General features: G+C 47.3%; 3 protein-coding genes across 3 annotated transcripts; all 3 read right to left on the bottom strand.

Moving 5' to 3' along the window:
* Positions 1-2: 2 nt before the first annotated feature.
* Positions 3-5355, bottom strand: cct2 (chaperonin containing TCP1, subunit 2 (beta)). Its single transcript, XM_078100819.1, has 16 exons — positions 5076-5355; positions 4066-4140; positions 3890-3955; positions 2966-3077; positions 2787-2863; positions 2596-2708; positions 2172-2374; positions 1993-2093; positions 1786-1913; positions 1454-1557; positions 1259-1378; positions 885-1013; positions 693-796; positions 498-597; positions 221-362; positions 3-151 (listed from the first exon to the last, which is right to left on the bottom strand). Exons 1-16 carry the CDS (start codon positions 5076-5078, stop codon positions 121-123), a joined length of 1608 nt encoding a protein of 535 aa, XP_077956945.1. The 5' UTR covers positions 5079-5355; the 3' UTR covers positions 3-120.
* A 353-nt stretch (positions 5356-5708) lies between these two features.
* On the bottom strand, positions 5709-7749 carry LOC144406289 (uncharacterized). The gene is made up of 5 exons (XM_078101981.1): positions 7732-7749; positions 6997-7058; positions 6385-6541; positions 5975-6117; positions 5709-5884 (listed from the first exon to the last, which is right to left on the bottom strand). Exons 1-5 carry the CDS (start codon positions 7747-7749, stop codon positions 5776-5778), a joined length of 489 nt encoding a protein of 162 aa, XP_077958107.1. The 3' UTR covers positions 5709-5775.
* A 794-nt stretch (positions 7750-8543) lies between these two features.
* On the bottom strand, positions 8544-19340 carry myrfl (myelin regulatory factor like). The gene is made up of 24 exons (XM_040170250.2): positions 19133-19340; positions 18654-18765; positions 17778-17871; positions 17539-17600; positions 16955-17276; positions 16074-16277; positions 15806-16001; positions 15584-15660; positions 15120-15230; positions 14953-15046; positions 14632-14832; positions 14449-14557; positions 14258-14367; positions 13992-14137; positions 12566-12730; positions 12415-12477; positions 11636-11676; positions 11397-11558; positions 11247-11294; positions 11078-11162; positions 10815-10889; positions 10210-10321; positions 9569-9640; positions 8544-9095 (listed from the first exon to the last, which is right to left on the bottom strand). The coding sequence occupies exons 2-24, from the start codon at positions 18724-18726 to the stop codon at positions 8991-8993; spliced, it is 2727 nt and encodes a 908-aa protein (XP_040026184.2). The 5' UTR covers positions 18727-18765; positions 19133-19340; the 3' UTR covers positions 8544-8990.
* Positions 19341-21679: the final 2339 nt, after the last annotated feature.

A 21679-nucleotide genomic window follows, 5' to 3' on the forward strand; every position in this document is an offset into this window, starting at 1 on the left:
AAGCGGATTCTGATTTTATTTTATTTTCAGTAAACAAAACAAACAACGAGTTTCTGAGAGTGTTACAGAGAAAGAACAAACAGCAGAGCGTTTCTTTAGTTCCAATAAGGTCGTCGTCCTCTAGCAGGGGTGGTGGTCGGGAACCCTCTTCCTGCAGACAGACAAACGGACGTTACAACAGGCGGCGAGCAGCACGTAACCGCTGCAGGCGGAAACTGACCTGGGAGCAGATTTGATGATGTTGTCGACTCGGAGGATCATCTCTGCGGCCTCGGAGGCGCTCAGCAGCACCTGGCGCTTCACCATGAAGGACTCGGTGATGCCCAGCTCCGCCATGTTGCCCACCGCGCCGTCCGACATGTCTGCAGGGGGTCAGGGGAGGGGCATGTTTCACTCAACGTGTCACAAGACGTTAAAAACAAACGTTTACGTTTGTAAAATAATCTGGTGATGAAAACAGCTGCAGAGCATCTGGCGAGGCGTTCAGGTGCACTCACTCAGGCCCCAGCTGCTCTTGTTCTCCTGGTGAGCGGCTCTCAGCTGAGCCACCAGGTCGGCGCTGTCGTAGCCGGCGTTGTCGGCGATGATCGTCGGCAGCTGGACGCCAAAAACAAAACAAAAAAAAGAGACATCAAAACTCAGGAGCTCTTTTCTTTTGAGTCGAAGAAAAGCGTCGGAAATCCCGGTCGTACCATCATGAGCGCCTTAGCGAACGACTCCATGGCGACCGCCTCCTTGCCCGGCGTCCTGTTGGCCAGGTCGCTCACCACCTTGGCCATCAGCATCTCTGAGCAGCCTGACGGAGAGGAAGACACGCAGGGTCAGAGGTCATAGGTCACGCCTCACCCCCCTCCCCCTCCCATGCCCTGTGCGTGCGTGCATACCTCCTCCATACACGGTGCGCGGCTCCTTCACCGTCTGAGCGAGCACGCACAGCGCGTCGTGCAGCGAGCGCTCCGCCTCGTCCAGGATCTGCTGAGTGGCTCCGCGCAGGACGATGGTGCACGCCTCGCCTGCTCGACCACACGAGCCGCCGTGTTTAGATCGACCCCAAAAACATGTCCAACAACAACAAAACATCTGGACGTATTCAACGTTATCACCAAAACTAAATGACACCTGAACGCACCGCGATAACGTTCTCATGTTCCCTGAGAGGAGCCTGAATGCATCGTAACGGAACTGTTCTTTAGTCACATGATCAGAGACTGGAGAGACCTCCATGAACACCGGTGCATGCGTGTGCGTGTGCACGTACCCATGGCGACCCCGGAGAAGTGGATGAGCAGGTCCTCCCCGATCATCACCTCCTCGATCAGCTTGCAGTGGCCCAGCTTCACCATCTCCGGGTGGTCGAAGGTGGAGCTGATCTCTCCTCCTGATCACAGGGAGCACGAGGTCATTATGCGTCATGCGTGTGTGCGTGCGTGTGTGCGAGTGTGCGTGAGCGTACCAGTGACCAGGGCAAGGCGCTCGACGCCAGCGAAGTCTGCGTGTTCGATGGCCATGACGCCGGCCTGAGCGAACAGCTGCTCCGGGTAGTTGTAGATCAGTTGCCTGTGGAGAGGGAGGAGGAGCTTCAGGAGGAGGCGTGTCCTCTGTTTGTGTCCTTGTTTCCTTTCCTCAGTTTATTCAACTCTCTAAAAAGGAAACTTGTCTCAAAGCTTCATCGCTCTACGTCGACCCTGTGAGGACCTCGTTGGACCAGAACCAGGAGAAGAGTGTGTGTGTGTGTTTGTGTAGTGGTGTGTGTGTGTGTGTTTGTGTAGTGGTGTGTGTGTGTACCGGTTGATGAAGCAGTTGATGCCGTGCTTCAGGATCCGGTCGACCTTCTCCTTCATCTTCTCCTTCTCCGCCATTTCAATCTCTGCAACCTTCGCCGTGGAATCGACACGAACTCTGGAGCCAAAGATCTGAGAGACGAGACGTTACTACACGAGTCTCAGCTGCGTGTGTGTGTGTGTGTGTGTGTGCGCGTCTCTGTGTGCACACCTTGATCTTGTCGGTGTCCATGCCGGTGTTGGCGATGAGGATCTTCACGTTCTCCAGCCTCTTCGGCTGGTTGACTCCGATCTTCTTGTCCAACAGGAACCCTGCCGGCAACAGAACACGTGAGCCTCCCAGCAGCCAATCAGAAGCCAGAGATCCTGCGGTGACCTCAGGGCGCTCACCTTCGTCCAGGTACGAGTCGGTGAGGCTGCCCCCCAGCTTCTTGATGATGTGGATGGCCTCCAGGTTGCCCGAGCCCTTGAGCCTCATGACGGCGTCCACGGCCAGCTGGGAGAAGTGGTCCTTGTGGTGCGTCAGCAGCTTGGAGGACAGCGTCGTCCTGGCGATGTTCAGCAGGTCCTCCTGGAAGCGGGCCGGGTCGTTGCTACGGCGACAACGAGCTACGATTAATACATTATTTTCTTCTTTGTAAAAAGAAATATTTTATACAAAAGGTTAAAAAGAAGAAAAAAAAGCTGTACAATGAGTCTCTTTAATTAGATTTACCTGAAAAGGGTTTTAAAAACAAAACTACACACACGCGTGTGCATGTGCCTCTAAATAAACACACGTTTGGGCGTGTAGGGGCGCAGATCCAGGTCTCACCTGTGGTCCACGGCCGCCTCCCTCAGAGCGTCTCTGGCCGTCTGCGTGGCCTTCCTCCAGCCGGCGATGATGGTCTGAGGGTGAATCTTCTTGGCGATGAGCAGCTCGGCTTCCTGGTCAAAGACGACGGGTCACATGACCTTAAATAAACCATCACGTTGGTTATCAAATCACACAGGAGGTCGTTTTACCCTCAGCAGCTCGGCGGCGAGCACGGTGACCGATGTCGTCCCGTCGCCGACCTCATCGTCCTGAACCTTCGACATGTCTGGAAACACAAACTGCATTAAAACGCTTTGCAGCCACGTCCATGTGCATTCTTTGGGAAGCTGCTATTCATCTTGCATCGGTAAGACGAGGCTCCACCCACCAACCAGGACTTTGGCGGCGGGGTTGTCGACCCCGATGGCTTTCAGGATGGTCGCCCCGTCGTTGGTCACCGTCACCGAGGCGCCTTTCCCTCCTCCGAGTAAGATCTTATCCTGAAGGACAGATATCGTAACATCAGGATTCATGATCACCAAAAACACCTTTTACAGATTACACTCAAACGCATCACAATGACATTGAATGCGTCATACTTCAGTTAGCCGTTAGCTGCTAACGCTACAAGCTCCTCATGTAGCTCTGAATACTGATTAGTTGTTTCCAATGTCACATGATCAGAGACCAGCGCCGCAACAACGAATCCATGAAATCGATAAAAATCAATTATTAAAAACATTGGCAACGAATTTTATTACCGATTCACGGTGATCCATTAAACCAGCGCGGCTAACTAAGCTTCTAATGCATTTAGTTACAAATGCCACTTTAATTCATCTCATAGCACTTTTTTTAGCTATTTTTTTAGCTGTACTTCGATACATTTACTTAACTTGCACTACAATGACGGTAATAATTTACTGAATAAGCTTCAAGTGAACATGGGTGTGTGTGTGTGTGTGTGTGTGTGTGTGTGTGTGTGAGTGTATTATAGACAAGTTCTGTTAAAACAAATTCTGTTAAATATTCTGATCTGTTTTTTTATATAGTTATTATATTCAAGGAGCAACCTGTACTTTCTGAAGGATTTTTGCGATGTGAATTTGCACACAGTTGTGTTTTAGACTAATAATGTTTTAGAATTCAAGCTATTTAATGTTGTTTTTTTCGTATCAAATTCATCGATCAAAGAAATAAAACGACCGATTAATCGATTATCAAAATAATAACCCTTATATTTTGGAAACGTTTCCAGTTAAATAACAGTAGCTTAAGATGGCAATCATTGTAATCCAATGACGGGACGTACCATTCCCTTGGGCCCCAGGGTGCTCTTCACCAGATCCCCGATGGCGATGGCGCCAATGAAGGACGACTAGAGAGAACAAACAAAAGTAACGAGGTTCATCTTCCCCCTCAACTGGTGGAATTATTAATCAGACAAGAAGCTTCACCGACAGCACCAAAATAAATACAAAAACCCACCATTCGTGCAGTTTCTGCTTTTTCCTCATCGGCTCCTTGTCTGAAGATGTTCATCGGTGCCATTGATAAGGACGCCTGCAGGGAGACACCAATCAATCATCAATATCCTCACGAAGCACTTACAGGAACCTCAAGTCAAATGACGTCTGCATTAAATCGGACCAAATGCATTATATTGGAATTGTTCTTTTGGTCGACACGTGTAAGATAAAACTTTAACAATTAACCTTCATTATTGCAATTAAATCCTATAATCAATAACACCTCTGCTTCGTCAGCTGAAATGTGTGTTGGAGAATTTCCAAAACATAGGAAGATGCAGCCTAAATTGATATTTCACTACATAAGGTGAATGCAAAACCATAGATAAAACGGTCTAAACACAATGCGTAGATGGAGGATTTATTCCGAGCTCCCCTGAACGCAGCAGCAGCTCTGCCCCTCTCATCGTAGAAGCCGCTAGAAGCTTCAAGCCACATGATTAAATAAAATAAAAACAGAAATTACCGAGAGGTTTCAGCTGTGGAGTCGGAACTCTTAACAGTTCAACTCACGTGTTACTTTAATTATTTCCTAACAGTTTAATCGAGAACTTCGGTTTGTTCCTCCTGACAGCCACAAAGCCCAGCATGACAAACTAACCTAGCATGCTAACCTAGCATGCTAACAAGCTAATCTGAGAGGAACCTCAACACGCAGTCTTTGAGAATCACACCCCGAAACATCGCCACGAAGGTTTTGTTTACCGCGGCTCCTCCAGGCCGCACCCAGAATTACACTTTGACGCGGTTAGCTCGACCGTTAGCCGCAGTCATCGCGTCCATGTGCTCTCTCGCCGGTTGGCTAACGGAAAGCTAACGGAGAGCTGAACTGACTCCGAAATACAACACTTTCGGTCTGCAACATGATCGACCGACTCTCCGGGAGTTTGACTCGTATTTGAGCTGCCGCACTACGTTCTGAACTATTACCCTCGGTTTAAAAGATAGTAGATAAATGCAAAAGCTCACCATGATGTCTGTGATTCGAGGATGAAGCCGTGCACGCAGACAGAGAAGAAGGGCTGGGGTGGGGAGGGACGCAGTGACGTAGAAACGTGGTGCCGCGTTCAAGGCGCATCACGGGAAACAAAGTGCTGCCACAAGTGTTGGAAAATATTATTTTTGGGGTATTTGCATTGTAGACGAGTGTTTATGGTGCATTTATGGAACACTAATAATAGCTTACAACATGAACTTCAACCAAACAGACTTTGGGGATATTTATTTGATATTTTTTGGAAATGTTTTCTGAAAGGATTTCCATATCTCACTTATATTAGTATATTTTGTTTTTTTGTAATTTGTGGAAAAGTAAATAAGTTATATTTAGATGGATTTTGTCTTATTAATTAAAATCATGCAATAAAAAACACATTTTATCGCCCACTTTTCTCCTGTAAAATTTAGAATACAGAAATTCCACCTGATGTTTAGTGTTTTCGTGGTGTCAATAGTACGTTTATTGCAGTAACGGATCTTAATACTTCTTCCGCTACTTGTGCATAAAACACCAGACGCCATCAGAGGTCCACTTTAATTTAACGGTGCAGTTCACAGAGAAACCTGTAGAGGGCGCCCTCTAACACAGGACTATAGGACAAGTTATTGGAAGATGTTGGATTTATTTTTTGATTGAAAAAACATGAAAAACAGAAATAATCTCAACGCATCATCTCCTCTTCGTTAGGACCCGCTTCCGGCTCCTCTGATTGGCCGCCTGGACTGGGAGGCAGTAGATGTGCATGGGGAACTTCCTGAAGTAGCTGGTGACCCAGGGTCTGCAGAGGAGACAACAGGAGACACCTGAAGGAACCTTGACTGGAGAGCGAAGTGCTCGGGCGGAGGGATACGAGCAGGCGGCGGGTTACTTGGCAACGCGCTGCCCGAGGCTCAGGTAACACAGGTGAGTCCTCAGCAGGTTGCTCTCATGGCGACGGAGGAACTCGGCTTCACGCTGCCGCTCGATGTCCGGACGCACCGACTCCCGAAGATCGGCCTCGATGCGCCCCAACTGAGACGCACACACACACACACACACACACACGCACGCACGCACGCACGCACACACACACACACACACACACACACACACACACACACACACATAAGAATTCCAACTAAATATAAGAATGTCATGTAAAAATATAAGAAGTGGATTTTGGACATCTGGACCGAAGGGGACATATAGACGCCGTGCACGTCTCTGGGCGATCAGCGAGACCTGTCAATCAGCCCGTAGCCCCGCCTTAGCCCTGGCTCCTCGTTCCTCACGTTTTACCTCCTGGAGAAGACTCCGCTTGTCCTCCAGCTTCTTCTGCTGCTCGCACAGCGACGGCCGGTCGGACAGACGCCTCGCTTCCTGTGCTTCCTCGTCCACGCCCGCTTCACCTGCTCCGCCCGTCTGCTGCTGGAAGGCCGGAGGCAGGAGACGGGTGCTGAGACAGAGAGAGGAGCTCATGTGTTCCTCAAAGCAAATCTGGAATCAAGAGGCTCAGAAGTAGAAGTTGTGTTTTCCGTTTATTTCCAGCTACGCATGTAAATCAGTGTGAGCTTCTTCTCATAGCAACACAAACGTCTGTGCACGCACACAGGAAACGGCACCGCAGCAGAGAAGAACCCGCGGGCTGCAGGAGTCACAGTGCATGTAGGAGGTTCCTGGATCAGCCAATGAGACAAGGACAGACGTGTCCCTGTCTCACGAGGAAACTCATCATCAGCTTTAGAAAACATTATGTTTTACCATAAGAACACACACGCACGCACACGCACACACACACACACACGCGCACACGCACACGCACACACACACACAGAAGTACAGGATGGAAACACTAACCCGGTTAGTACAGGTGTCCTTTTCACACGCAGGTATCGTCTCTCGGTAGTTTACCTTTGCTCTCTGCTGCCCGACTCCTCCTGAATATGAGAGAGGTGACGAGCTCCCATCATGCACTGCAACACACGCACACGCAGAGGGTAGAGTATCAGTTAATTACAGAGGACGGGAGCCTGGAAGACACAGTTTCCACCCTGACGAGAGACATCTGTCCGTCAGACTCTGAGCTGATAGACGACACCACTACAGGCGCACACGCACACAGACAGACACACACACACACACACACACACACAGACACACACACACACACTGCAGGGTAGAGATTAGTTACCTGTATAAAGTAACATTACACTGTTTTCCTCAGAGCGACGTGGACACAGAGACAGAAGGTCCGTCCTCAGTGGACCCACATGGGACCTTAAAGCAGTCCCCATGTGTGTGGCAGGACACGGTGGGAGACATTTACTGTCCTCCCTCTGGGAAAACATCTCGCCATCTGTTTGCATCAAAGCCCCCAAAACTGTTTTTAGCGTTAAACATCCAAACCGCTGAAACCCGAAACATAAAAGCTCTGCGAGTGCAAGACAACAAGAAGCTTTTATGTTCTCCAGAAAGTGGACATGAACATAACACAAACGGTTCTTTATCATCAAACGCTGGTGATTAAAAGCATCTCGCTTCGGACTTTCCTGCAGCACCATCGGGGCGAAAGCTGCAGGTCTGGTTTTCTTCTGCAAAGAAACGAATCATTTGTATATTTTGGTTTCCAGAGTGATGGATACTCACAGTGTGCCGGACCTCCATCCTCCACCTCCACCGCCGTCTCTGCTGCTGCTGCACCTCCTCCACCTGAATTAGTCATCAGTGTGTGTGTCTACAGCTCACTGTAGTCCTGATCCTCTATGTGAACCAGTCTCACTGTAGTCCTGATCCACTATGTGAACCAGTCTCACTGTAGTCCTGATCCTCTACGTGAACCAGTCTCACTGTAGTCCTGATCCACTATGTGAACCAGTCTCACTGTAGTCCTGATCCTCTACGTGAACCAGTCTCACTGTAGTCCTGATCCTCTATGTGAACCAGTCTCACTGTAGTCCTGATCCTCTACGTGAACCAGTCTCACTGTAGTCCTGCTCCTCTACGTGAACCAGTCTCACTGTAGTCCTGATCCTCTACGTGAACCAGTCTCACTGTAGTCCTGCTCCTCTACGTGAACCAGTCTCACTGTAGTCCTGATCCTCTATGTGAACCAGTCTCACTGTAGTCCTGATCCTCTATGTGAACCAGTCTCAGTGTAGTCCTGATCCTCTATGTGTGTGGTCCTCTTTAGGTAGCTTATACGTGTACGTGTGTTTGCAGTTTGTCCATACATGGAGATTGAACCCACAAACCCATCTGGTGCACACTGTGGGGACCGGTGACATCACACAGCAGCGTTGTGGGGACCATCACAGAGTTTGAAGTGATTCATGAAAGTTTCTTAACTGATGAAATGTTTTACCTTCCAGACACACTGTGGATTTTTAGTTTTTTTAATTTGAGAGACTGTTTAATAGTTTTATTTCTCATAATGTGGATTTAGTCATGTTCAGCCCAGCTCATAGAAAAGATGAATTCTTTAATTAATTAACAGTTTCACACTTTAACAACGACATTCTTACTTTTAATAAGTAACTAACTTCTTGTAATTGGTGCTATTCAAACAGCAAACTGTTTTCCTTAATGCTTAAATCTAGAAGAGTATCCAGTATCAAAGTGGACTAATGTTTTATTTGGGATATTATAAAAGAATCCTATGTGCCTCATCACAGTTTGCATAAATCAGCTCTAAACTAAACTCATATTTTCTTTTTTCTCTTTTAAAAAGGTAATAAACAGCACAGTATCTCACAGAAAATAAAGGTTAGAGAGAAGCCAAAAAATAAAGCTCAATTCATGTTGGAATCACCATTTAAATAGAAAATGATTGATGACTTTACGGAGTGAAACCTATAAAATAAAATGTAATCCATCATATATTAACATTCACACTCAGTTGTTTGTCTCTAGATGTGCGTCTGAGAGTCTGTGCAGCGTCTGTAGAAGTGGAAGTAGTAGTCAGTGAAGAGCGCCCCCGCGTAGTGGTGGTCGGTACTGCAGTCAGCTTGGCCCTGAGAGGAGAAACGTATTGTTAGATAGATACAATATATATTTATATATATTGTCTCGATAAAAGTAGGAAAAGTGTTGTCTCAGTTTAAGTAAATATGCAGCATTTGTACCAAACTAAATGTTTGTCTCTCAGTACGTTCTGACTTCTTTAAAAACACGAGTACATCATTCCTGAAAAAGTCCAATTTAAACGACAGGAGCAGCGTTTCGCTTTGACTTTTCCATCTTTGGGTGTTTTTGTGGCTCCTGATTAAACAAAATTTACATTTTGTGAGAAAAGTAAGTTTTAATCCAACTTCGTGGCATCGTCTCTTCAACGTCTGGATGCTGAGAACGTGGTGATTATTTTTAAGGTCTTTTCATCCTAAAGGGTCCAACTGTAATTCGTAGATCTGCTGTCGATGAAATAATAATGTAAACAGGAAACATCTTGTATGGAAGCCAAGGACGAGACACGAGAGGAGTTTCTTACCGCCGCCGTGGAACGGAAGTGATAGGAGCTGTGATGAAGACGAGCCACGTGAAGAGGCCACTGGTGTTCTCCCTGCACAACACACAAAGACGCGCTCATCCGGGATCCTGAACGCCACCTCAGGACCAACCGACTGTGAATCAATGCCATGAACACGCTTTGCTTGGAGAAGGTCCAACATGCTCGTCACACGCGTGTGGCTGCGTGTTACCGCACCGCGGATTCGTGTCAGCGTAGCCGTGATTAGCACGCCGCCGCCTCACACCCATTATTCATCAGGGTTTGCCGCACGCACGCTGCATTATTTACTGAGCGGGTGGACTGGAACCTCCGTGACCCTGAAGGCATCACATGGACCCACACAGGCTCATCCGGGGGGGTTCATGCATACTTTTACATCACAGGCTCCATTAGTCTCTATACGTTTGTCCATGAAGCAATAAATGGATGTACTTAAATACGTCTGTGAGAATGCATGAGGAATAAAATGGCCTCTTTTAATGAACAATGATATTCACGTCCACATATCTGGAATAACCTCATGTGAAGTAGTTAAACACACAAAAAGGTGTGAAATGCTCAAATTGAAATGTCTGAATGAAGCTGTTGGTGCTCAGGTGAGGTTCCTCCAGGACGTCTACCTGTGTGTTTGACGGGTATCTGCTCTCGGTGACGGCGTTCATGTCCAGCAGAGCGGAGCAGGTGACCGACTCGTCGAGGCCGCACAGATGAACCACCAGCAGCTCCGTGGAGCTACCCAGGAACAATCGATCAAATTCATCTACTGTCACATACACGTCTCCTAGAACAACTACGGAGACGAACCATCTCAATTTACCCAAACGGTGAGCTAGCCAACACGCTAATGCTAATGCTAACAGTAGAACGTTAGCTATTGTGCTAATTTACTGCTATCAGTTCTAAAAGTTGTTTGAGGGATATGAGCTATTACTATTAACACGAACACTATAAACATTGAAGATGTTGAATTTAAATCCATTTGTTGACACTAAACACCTCAATCGTTCCTTATTTTAATTCACTTTGTGTTTCCTCTTTTTTATTATTCTCATCATACAAATAATGAATACAGCATTTTCTATGTTTATTCATTAAAAGCCATTTACTTGGTAATTGTGTTTTCCAGATCATGGAGGTTGTGTTCATTGGTTTAATCGAGCGACACACGTCTGGATTGTGGTTTTCGCGGCGGTGTTTGGAGCAGATCTGGTCTGTCAGTACTTACTTCATGAGCAAAGTGACCCTCATGTTGACCGGGACAAACTGGCTGATGGGAACTCTGTAGGTGTATCTACTCGGCCTGAAGGAACCACGGAACAAATCAATGGAAACGCTACGAATTCAAATGTGCATCTACGTACACGAGTGAATCGTTTGACAGGAAAGTACCAATTAAAACACATGTTTATTTTCCGTATAATTGGAACCAAATTAGAGAAATGTTCCCTTCAGGTTCCTCATCCAAAGTGCTCTGCTGTCCTCACTCACCCGCATTGGCCTGTCAGGCAGTATTTACTGTCAATCACGCGCTGGTTCTCTTTGATCAGGAAGGAATGGATGGAGGTGTTCGTCCCTGATGAAGTGGACAAGTTTCATTAAATTGCTTCAGAGAGTTAATTCTTGCTTAAAGTCCAGTAACTAGAAAGAGAAAACTCACAGTCTCGGTCATTTTTTAGGTCGCCGTACACTTTTTCTTTCCCTCTTTCTGTAGAAACATAAATGAGAATCAGCACCACGTACGTCGGTGATGACGTCCAGTGTCCATCAGACCAGCATCTACGTCATGCACACAGACATCCGACGTTACCCGTCGGCTCGGACGCTTCTCCTCCTGCTGCCTCGTCGGCGGTGACGTTGGAGTCGGCGCCGCCCCCTGCAGGCGTTCCACAGCAGTACGCCCGCTCGCAGTACAGCAGGTCGCAGAAGTCCACGTCCGGGGGCCAGGGGCCGGGGGGGCCGGGGGTCGGGACTGGTAAAGAGAAGTAGTCAGCAGACGTCGGTGAACACCAGGCTGGACCAGGGGCCCTGTGTGGGGGTGCAGGTTACCTGTGCTGCTCCAGGCTGTGGTGTGCGCAGGAGACACGCTGCTGTCACACAGGACACACAATGGGGTCATTGTCATGGATCATTATGGCATAAATACCACAGGTGGACTTGGAGTCAGCAACTAATTCATTAAAATAATAAAGTGAAAGGTAGTCAACGTACGTCAGCAACGAGAAATAAACCAATACAAACGGTAATGGGGGATGTAAAGCAACGGTCGGTGGTGAAGAGGTGACCGTTACCCAGGGTAACCCAGGGTTAGGGTCAGACCGTTAGAGATGCAGGGTAGGGTTAGGGTTAGGGTCAGACCGTTAGAGATGCAGGGTAGGGTCAGACCGTTAGAGATGCAGGGTAGGGTCAGACCGTTAGAGATGCAGGGTAGGGTCAGACCGTTAGAGATGCAGGGTAGGGTCAGACCGTTAGAGATGCAGGGTAGGGTCAGACCGTTAGAGATGCAGGGTAGGGTCAGACCGTTAAGAGATGCAGGGTAGGGTTAGGGTTAGACCGTTAGAGATGCAGGGTAGGGTCAGACCGTTAAGAGATGCAGGGTAGGGTTAGGGTTAGGGTCAGACCGTTAGAGATGCAGGGTAGGGTTAGGGTTAGACCGTTGCTGCCAGGTGACTGTTACGATGCTTGGATGGTGTGTCGCCGGGCGTTTCCATGGCGACGTGTTTGAAGGGTACCGGGGTTTAAGGGGGGGTTACTGGTCCGGTGATGGTGGTTCCTCTTTGGTCGCTGTGAGCTGTGAAGGTCATTCAATGTTTGCGTTGTTCTCTTACCTGTTCTTGTCAACGTCCTCCTCCTTATCAGCCAGTAGATACAGAGCCGTGATGGAGATGGCGCTGCACACAAGCACACGCAGCATCGCGTTGACTCAGCGGCACATGTTGCGTGCGGGAAGTGCAAGCAGGAAGAGACAGCAGGCCTCACCAGAGGGCCATGGTGGCCAGCAGCGTGAAGATGGTGACCTGAAGGACTCTGTGCTGCAGGCAGCGGCGGCACCTCTGACTCCAGCCTCTGGACTCCGGGGCGCTGGCGGCCCTGCAGGCCTCGGGACTCGGCGGCGTCGACGCGCTGCTGTGTTTCCTGCTCTTTCTGTTGGGTGAAAACACAACGATTCCAGCTGGTAGAACACGGATGGACCAGTGGATTTCCTTCTCATCACCGAAGACAAAACCGCAGAATATGAGGATTTAAATGAACGTTGAGTAGCTTTCTGTATATCATGGAACAAATGGGACGTTGAGCAATTCTTTTTACCACACGCTGCTACGATGTAATAAATATATTGAGCAAAAACATTTTGTATTAACGTTCTTTTGCGCTTGTAGGAACACACATGTTCAACCAATGAGAGCCGTTCCTTATCAACCCATTACTCTCTGTGTGACCTTGACCAGAGTTCAGCTGTTGACCTTCTGTCCTTCCACCTGTTTTGGGCAACTATGACTCAGTCATTTCCCACAATGCCTTTCTTGTTGAAAGGCATTGTGGGAAATGGAAACATTCTGACGCTTCATCAAAACTTCCTCTTTTATCCGCCGTTTATTCTTGAATCTCTTCAAAGCCGGCTGTTCATTTATTCACTCACGTAAACGATTTGAGTGTCATGCAGAGACTCGCATGACCTTGAACTGTGATGCACAGATAACACGGGATGCCGCTGTGATGTAACACACACACACAGACACACACACACACACGCACAGACACACACAGGCTGATAGACCCTTGTGGGGTTGGACATAATAACCTGAATTGACCTCAGACACAGATTACATGCAGTTGCAAAAGAAACGCACCATTTCAAAGTAATTATTTTTGCGCTTCGCGTTTGATCGATTTATTTTGTATACGAGAACTTTAATGCCAAATCATATTAATTTACACTTTTTTCAAATTCCGTTTTTTAAAATCCAGATCATGTATAAATAATTCTTACTTTAAGAGCAAAAACTAATTGTAAACTGAACTTTAAACTAATGGAGGGATGGATGAATGGATGAATGAATGAATGATGGATGGATGGATGAATGATGGATGGATGGATGAATGGATGGTTGGATGGTTGGATGGATGAATCAATGGATGGATGAATGGATGGATGGATGAATGAATGAATGAATGATGGATGGATGAATCAATGAATGGATGGTTGGATGGATGAATCAATGAATGGATGGATGAATGGATGAATGAATGGATGGATGAATGAATGAATGAATGAATGAATGAATGAATGATGGATGGATGGATGAATAAATGAATGGATGGATGAATAGATGGATGCATGAATGGATGGATGAATAAATGAATAAATGGATGGATGGATGAATAAATGGATGGATGGAGCTACCCGGTGGAGCGCAGGCTGCCTGTCAGGCTCTTCAGCTTCGCCAGTCGGCGGTTCCAGACCTCCAGCTCTTGGATCCGAGTCTCCAGGTTGTCGGTGAGTTTCGACAGCTGCTGCACCGCGCCCACGTTCTCCATGAAGATCTGCTCCTAGAGGAGGAGGAGGAGGAGACGGAGGAGGAGGAGGAGGGTCAGTGGAAACACAGTTCAACATACATTCTTTGTTAAGTGAGATTCCGTAGAGGAAGAGGAAGATGAGGAGGAGCTTACTTTGTCCACCATGAGGAAGTTATGAATCTTCTCTCCGTCGGAGCAGGAAACGTCTCCGACCTCCGTCACCGCCGATGGAAGCAGCTCCTTCACCTCCTGAGCGATGATACCTGAAACGTAACGAGGAGGCGTCACACTCGCCTGAGACCGTGAGCGCGTCACAGTGGCAGCGCCGTTGTCTGTGTCGTCACCTGTCTGGTGGGTGTGGTTGATCCCCATGCTGGACGCAAACTCCGGTTTGTAATCAAACTCAACTATTCTCATCTGTGTGATTCTCCTCAGCTGCTCCTCAGAGTCCACCTGAGGAAACACATTCGCCATGAAACCGACACGTGGGAAAAGACGTCCGGCCGAGCGGCGCGGCGCCCTCTCACCTCCTGGATGTTCTCTTTGGCGCGGCGGTCGGACGGCTGCATGATGGCGCCCATCACCGTGGCGTTGCCGCAGACAACCAGCGCCTCGTCGGGGGAGTCGGTGTTGATGCCCACGCGGCCCTGGCACACCACGGCGTCCTGCGCCGCGCCGCGCTGCCACGGGCCGTCCCCGTCCATCTCAAACTGACCCGGGTTAGAGGCCTGCGGGCGGAGACGGGCCACAGCTCTGTCAATAGGACAGGGTGGGGGGACGGGGGGTTGTGGGGTGGGGGGGGCGAGGGGTTGTAGGGGGGGTTGTGTTTTGACGTTCGGTGTCTTTACCCTGACGACGATTCTCTCCGACACCACAGCTGTGAGGAGGAACGTCTCGGCTCCTCCCACCGCGGCGTACAGACCGACCACCATCTGGAAGTATCTACAGAACAACGCGCACACTCAGAAACACGCTTCTCTCCTCCGTTCACCCTCTCATGGGGTCACCCGCTCACCGCTGGTCGGGGTTGGGTTTGCCTTTCTTCCTCATGTTGTTGGACGTGGTCTCGCTGAAGTGCAGTCGGCCGAGCGTCACCTTGGTGGTTTTGCCGCTGGGCAAACTGACCCTGGTGGAATATGTTTATATATTTAATTTCAGATTTTGCTAAATGTTTAACATGTAGAACACTGAAAACAAAGAGAGAATGCACAATAGCCACAGTTGACCGATGGTTTATAAATAAAATACTTTAATAGATACCAGACCCCAAGGATGACGACTAACTACCCAAATATGCATCAATAACTGCACCCTGATCAGTAGAGATGAGATCTCTACTGATGGTGATCATCACTTTGGACGTCAGAGTCTAAATAAACTTTGTGTCTTCTTTGCCGGTCACGGACGGTACGGTCACGGAACGGTATGTTTGAACGGCTGATGCCACAGGACCCGGTGCATGCCGGCACGCCTCCCCACCTGGCGGCGTGGAAGGGCTTCTTGCTGCGGTCGGGCTGAGATTGCTCGATGGTCACCAGGTGGCTCGGAGATTCCAGCTGCGAGGAACAAGACGTACATGAAGACATGAAGCACATGACGCTCCCAATCGACCCGAGCGCTCAACGAGATGCTGAATGCTGCTTGTGAGAAGTCAGTGTTCATGCAGGAAGGCGGCACAGAGGTTTTTCCTCTTGTCTTTACCTTGACTCCGAACACTTTAATCAGGAAGTGGTCGATCTGCTGCGGCCCGCCGGCCGTTCGGACGTATTTCGGCTCTGCGGTCACGCCGATGTGAACGGTGACCTGGAAGTGGTTCTTCTTCTGGCAAACGAAGGCCTCGTCCAGTGCGGAGTAGTTGAAGCCTTTATCGGTGTCGATGTGGTAGGCGGGAGGAGACCTGGAAACAGCAGAAGGCGTTGGAATGGCTCCTTCGTGCAGGGTGTTAAATTGAAGCTGGTCCTACGCTCACATCGTCTCGTAGCTGCTATTGTATGAAGTTGTCCAACATTCCGGCCTGTAGTGTTCCCATGTGAGAAGTTGGTAGGATCCCAAACCGCTGAGGCTGTTCCCTACACTGCCACCTCGGGTCCCATCACCTTCACTGCAGGAGGCCTCGATTCCCCCAGATGGTTCCTCGGACTCAGATCTTCTCCTTTTTTTGCTCTCTGGGCAGCTGAAGAAGCAAGAGACAACAAACAACCGACAAGACAGAGTCACCATATTGTTTATCAGGACAGAACTATGATCATACCTCGTTATCTGATGTATAACTTAATAGGGCTCTCAACATAAAAGCGTTAATCTAATCAAGATTAATCCAATAAAGTTAAAGTTCCCCCGGTATTAGACCCGAAGTAAACCGGAAGATGACCACGGAAACAAAACGGCCGCCAGCTGCAGTCAGTTACATCGGAGAAAGCAAGACGGGAGCACCGCTATGCTAAGCTAGCTGCCAGGCTAAGCTAGCTGGAAGAGTTGCTCGTTCAACATGTTCCACCCGGTGGAATTCTGCCTCCAAGAACAATTAAACAAGTTTTGTTCAGTGATACTTATTACATGTTTGATTTAGAAGAAGAAGAACAACAGAAGAAGAAAAACAAACATTCATCATTCAACAACAAAAACAACAACATTCATTAATTGCCAATAATCGAGATGAATGAACTTCAAAAAATGCGATTAATTAGTTAATTTCTACCTATTGACAGTCCCAATAATGACTATTGATTGTCATTATCAGGAACCACCATAAGGAGGATGCTTCAGCCATCTGAATCCAGGTTGATCTCCAGATAGCAGATCACTAGAGACCTCCACCCACGAAGCGGACGTCACCGGAGGTTTGCTTACCAGGTGTGCAGTGATGAGTCCAGCAGGTAGGTTGAAGGGGGTCTGGACACGGCGGGGACCTCGTAGGGCGTGACGTAGCTGATGGAGGGGGGCACCGGCGTGGAGGGAGGGGCGTAAACCTGTGGGCGGCCCTCTGGACTCAGGTAGTGCAGGTGCTCAGGTGAGCGGCGTGGGGGCTGGGGCGGAAGGAGCTGATCGGGGGTCAGCAAATTGTGGGGGGCGGGGCCTCGGCCCTTAAAGCAACAGGACGTCAAGGGGGCGGGACGCTGTGGTGGCTGGACGCGCTGCTGGTTCGACCAATTAGACGCCTCGTTGTGGAAGTCTGCCAATCAGAGAAGTAGATTTTACAGTTTTAAAGAAAACACACCAGAGATGTAAACACTGAGTAAATGAGTCGGCCTAGTTGTTTCAGCTGAATTAAGCTATTTAAAAAGTACATTTTCCTTTACTTTTCGTTCAGGGTTCAACTTTGATTTGAAAATTTGAGCTGCCGTTTATAAACAATGTCGTGGAGACTTCGAATGTATAAAAGGACGATCTTCTTAAACTGAAACTGGTCTTAGAGTGAAAACATGACGCTGTACCTGGGATCTGTGCAGGTGAACAGGCCTCCGAGCTCGAGTCAGGAGGAGACTCAGGGAGCATGCTGGGAAAACAAGCCATACAAACAACACAGCCGACGCGTCGGCAGCGTGAAGTTTCCAGCAACACATGAGTGCATCATCGTAAATAACAATATGTTTATTGGACTTTCTGGGAGCAAATATGTAGAAGGCCGTGAACTCAACAGGCAAGAGAGTTTAAATGTGATTGAGAATCTTACAAGCTGTTGGGATCCATGTCGTTACTGAGGTACCGCTCCAGGATGCTCGTATCCACGGCAACCGAGCTGTCCAACACGCCGCTCACATCCTGAGCTGCACACACACACACACACACACACACACACACACACGGATACATTGCAAATGCTTTAGATAAATCTCAGCACTTAAGTGTGTAAATGTGTCTAAAAGATTTACAGTTGTAATTTGTTCTCCTCAAACTTCCTCAAAGACAAACTACGTGAAAACTTATTCTGCACTTATTCTCCTCAAAGATACTTATTTCTTTCTCCATGATGGATGGAATCTCTTCATGGACAACGTCTTCAGGATCAGTACAACCTGTGGAACCTCTTCGTTTAGGACGTCTCCATCCACCTCGAGCCCCTTTTGAACTTCCTTTAGAATCTTTTCAACACGAGATCTTGACTCCGTTAAACGTTCCCACGATGAAGTCGTCTCAATAACCCATGAAGAGCTTTACATCTTCTTCCCTAAAGAGCCACCTCAGGTTTACATGGACTACTTCTTCCTCTCCAAGGACCAATAAATCTTTCTCTACAACCCGATTCACTTGCAGGCGGATTTAATGCACTCAGGAACACATCGGCCCATCTTCAGGACTAGTAGAACCTCCTCTAGAATCACTGAGCCCACTTAGGTCCACAAGAACTACCTGGACCTGAAGGACAACATGAGTATTCTCAAGGTCCGTAGGAACCACATCAATCTCTCTATGGACTCGTCGATCCTCTTCAGGAACCAAAGATTGAATTCGAGGCCCTGAGGACCTTGTTTATCATCTAAAGGTCTCCTGGAAACTGGACATTCATGGTGGTGGATCATCTCAACTGCACAGTCCGGAGGCTGCTCACCGCTGAAGAACTGCTGCAGCGCCTCGTTCTCTCCCAGCACCCCGAGGGGCAGCCGGCCCGCCGCGTGCTCCATGCCGCCCAGCAGGAGGCCCTGCAGCCGGGCAGGAAGGAGCTGAGGACACACGACCATTTACACACAGATAAATGTCAAATTACTGAATATTTAAGCTTTGAAACTTCACACTGAGTAGCTTCAAGGTGTGAAGAAACACACGCTTCAAGCAGGAATAAATGGAGAACACGCTGACGTGGTTAGAAGGTCTTATTGTAGAAAAAGAAACAGTTGTGACACATTTTTCCGTGACGGGAAACATTCAAATCTGTCGCTTTGACGAACAGGAATCAGCAGCGGAAGTGAAACCGCCTTGTTTCCAACAATAACAATAATATATTAATAAGCTGCAGGTTTGTTTAGGCGACCGATTTAACACTCAGAGCGCACAACTTATCACAGGAGCTTCAGCGTCCAGAATCCTCACCGAACACCTGAGAAAACGCCGCGGAGGTGGAAAGCCAAAATGTCCGTGACACACACACACCGGTCCGTGTCTCCAAGATGGCCGACGGTCGATCCGTCGGTTTGAACTCGTCCTCCTCAGGTACAACCCATCTGTCGTTGGAGACGGACGCGTGGCCGCACACGTCCTCCCAACCTGTCTTCTTCGTTGGTTCTGAAGTGGTGAGCTGACCTTTTAGGAACGGACTCTTCCTCTTGTTGCTGGTGGCGTTCGGGAATCGCCTTCGTCCGTCTGAACTTTGAGCTCTGAGCAGGAAAAAGGGGAAAGACGTTCACACACCTGACGCAGGCGTACAACACACCTGTGTGTGTGCGTGTGTGTGTGTGTGTGTGTGCGTGTGTGTGTGTGTGTGTGTGTGTGTGTGTGTGTGTGTGATGAGGCCATAAATCCAGCCAACGGAGCGGCACACATACACACACGTTATTGCTGGAGGACACGTACGGACATCCGCTCGTTCCAAAACGTCCTCTTGAACCTCAAAAAGGGACAAACAGACGCTTTGGGGAAACACACCCAGGAGTAGAAGTTTGACCGCACTAAATGTTAGCTTAGCTTAGCATACAGACTGGAGACAAAGGGAAACAGCTGGGCAGTAAACCCAATCAAGATGTCTGTTGGGCCACTGTCTACCTTCACACACACACACACACACACACACACACACACACACACACACGCACACGCACACGCGCACGCACACACGCACACACACGCACATGCACGCGCGCACGCACGCACGCACGCACACGCACACACGCGCACACACACACGCACACACACGCACATGCACGCACGCACGCACACGCACGCACGCACACACACACACACGCACACACACACGCACACTGAATGCTAAAAGCAAACGTTTTCCTCACCTGAGAAATGGTTCCATTTAGTGGTTCTAACACCACGTGCAGAACACTGAAGAAAGTGAGTTTGACAAAGAGAGAAGAATGAACCAGCAGGGTTCACTTAGTGTTTGTTGGTACTTTATTTTGTAGGTCACAGCGACTCCATGTCTTCCATTCATTAAATTGTTTTATTTTGGCTACAAAGTTTATTATATATAAACTAATTGTGGCTAAATAGAAAAAGTCACAACGCTGCCTAATCTGCATTTAAAGCTAAAACCACCAGAGAAGAAGAAGTTTCTGCAGGACGTTCATGCGTGTGGGATTAATAAATCATTAAGTGAATAAAACCACGTCACACACATCAAGCAGAGGCTTCACCGCCACTTCCTGTGAATCTGAGATGCAGTTCAATAAGTAGATTAGTACTAATCAATGTATAATAACTTTATAAATCATAGTTTTAAATGTCTACTTTAAAATATTATGTATGTAAATAAAAACCCTTCAAACCTGTCGGTCCAGATCGATGCCTCATTTTGTGTTCGTTTATCAGTGTGAATGAGTCACAGCGGTTTGCAAAAACAAAAATCTTTAATTAACGGTTAAATGCGTCCAAACAACTCGAAACACTTCAATATTTTACAAAAGTCTACAAATCATGTTTTTATGTTGATTGTTGAAAGTACAGCAGATCAACCTGACTTTTAAACAGTCGATGCTGGTTTCCATGGTTACGACTGGGGGCGGGGCCAGACAAGAGAGACCCCGCCCACACAAACAAAGAAAAAGGAACTAAAATGCAACAAAACACTAGTTCTTCATACTTACATCATTTTTAAAACCTTCTGACTTTTCAAAAGTTTGTAACAACAGTTAAAATAAAGAAAACTGAGTTGAGTTAAAAACATTTTCTGTTTAATGATTTTAAATATTTACACTGACTCACCTTCTGACAGACAGAAGGATTTAAATCTATTCGAGTGACATTGAGATTAAAATCTGATCTCTAAAAGTAAAAGTAGTACAAGAGTCGGTGTATAAATACTACAAGTTAAAAGTAAATCCATTCAGAACGTGAAGAGGAAGAGTTGATAACTGAACGACGTGAGATAATTTCTTGTGTGTTCATGTACGTTGCAGCGTCGAAGTCGAGCTAATTCTTTAAGACTTCATTTAATGCAGAATTTTTTAACAATCAATAAAGATTTATCTTATGCTTTAATACGTCATCATTATTAATCAGTTGATTTATGGTTTGTGTTAAATAAAGAATATCTATCAAACAATAAAGAACATCAAAATTAATGAATTTTTTATGTTTAGAAGAAGTATAAGTACCTGATGATTGTATTTAAGTACAGAACCTCAGTAAATATACTTTAAAAGACAAATAGTAATAAATTGGGACCGTTAGAAAAACAAAAAAGACAAAAGTAAACAAAACAAACACAAATTCAAAGATTGAAAAAAGTAACAATTTAACAATTTGAGACCTGTTTTTAACAAAAATGTAATAAAAGCTTTAATAATAATAAGAGCAGTAAACCAGCGTGTCACTGCTTTATTATCCGTTTATTATGGTTGTTATTACCTTTTATTATCGTCGTACTTATTCTGCTAGATGATTCAAAACCATCTGCAGCAGAAACGTTCA

This window comes from Gasterosteus aculeatus, chromosome 4 (assembly GCF_964276395.1).
Source record: "Gasterosteus aculeatus chromosome 4, fGasAcu3.hap1.1, whole genome shotgun sequence".
NCBI lineage: Eukaryota > Metazoa > Chordata > Actinopteri > Perciformes > Gasterosteidae > Gasterosteus > Gasterosteus aculeatus.

Bases quoted from the DNA above. Each gene is read 5' to 3' on its own strand.
- cct2 (XM_078100819.1), bottom strand. The intron at 2,864-2,965 runs GTGGGTGGAGCC...TTGTGTTTCCAG, and splicing joins CGCCGCCAAAGTCCTGGTTG to ACATGTCGAAGGTTCAGGAC. The intron at 598-692 runs GTACGACCGGGA...TTTGGCGTCCAG, and splicing joins TCGCTAAGGCGCTCATGATG to CTGCCGACGATCATCGCCGA.
- myrfl (XM_040170250.2), bottom strand. From the start codon at position 18,726: ATGGAGCACGCGGCGGGCCGGCTGCCCCTCGGGGTGCTGGGAGAGAAC. The intron at 15,047-15,119 runs GTGAGCGGGTGA...GTTGTTCTGTAG, and splicing joins AAACCCAACCCCGACCAGCG to ATACTTCCAGATGGTGGTCG. The intron at 14,138-14,257 runs GTAAGCTCCTCC...CTCCTCCTCTAG, and splicing joins ACTTCCTCATGGTGGACAAA to GAGCAGATCTTCATGGAGAA.
- LOC144406289 (XM_078101981.1), bottom strand. The intron at 6,542-6,996 runs GTAAACTACCGA...TCTCTGTCTCAG, and splicing joins TCGGGCAGCAGAGAGCAAAG to CACCCGTCTCCTGCCTCCGG. The intron at 5,885-5,974 runs GTAACCCGCCGC...TCTCCTCTGCAG, and splicing joins CTCGGGCAGCGCGTTGCCAA to ACCCTGGGTCACCAGCTACT.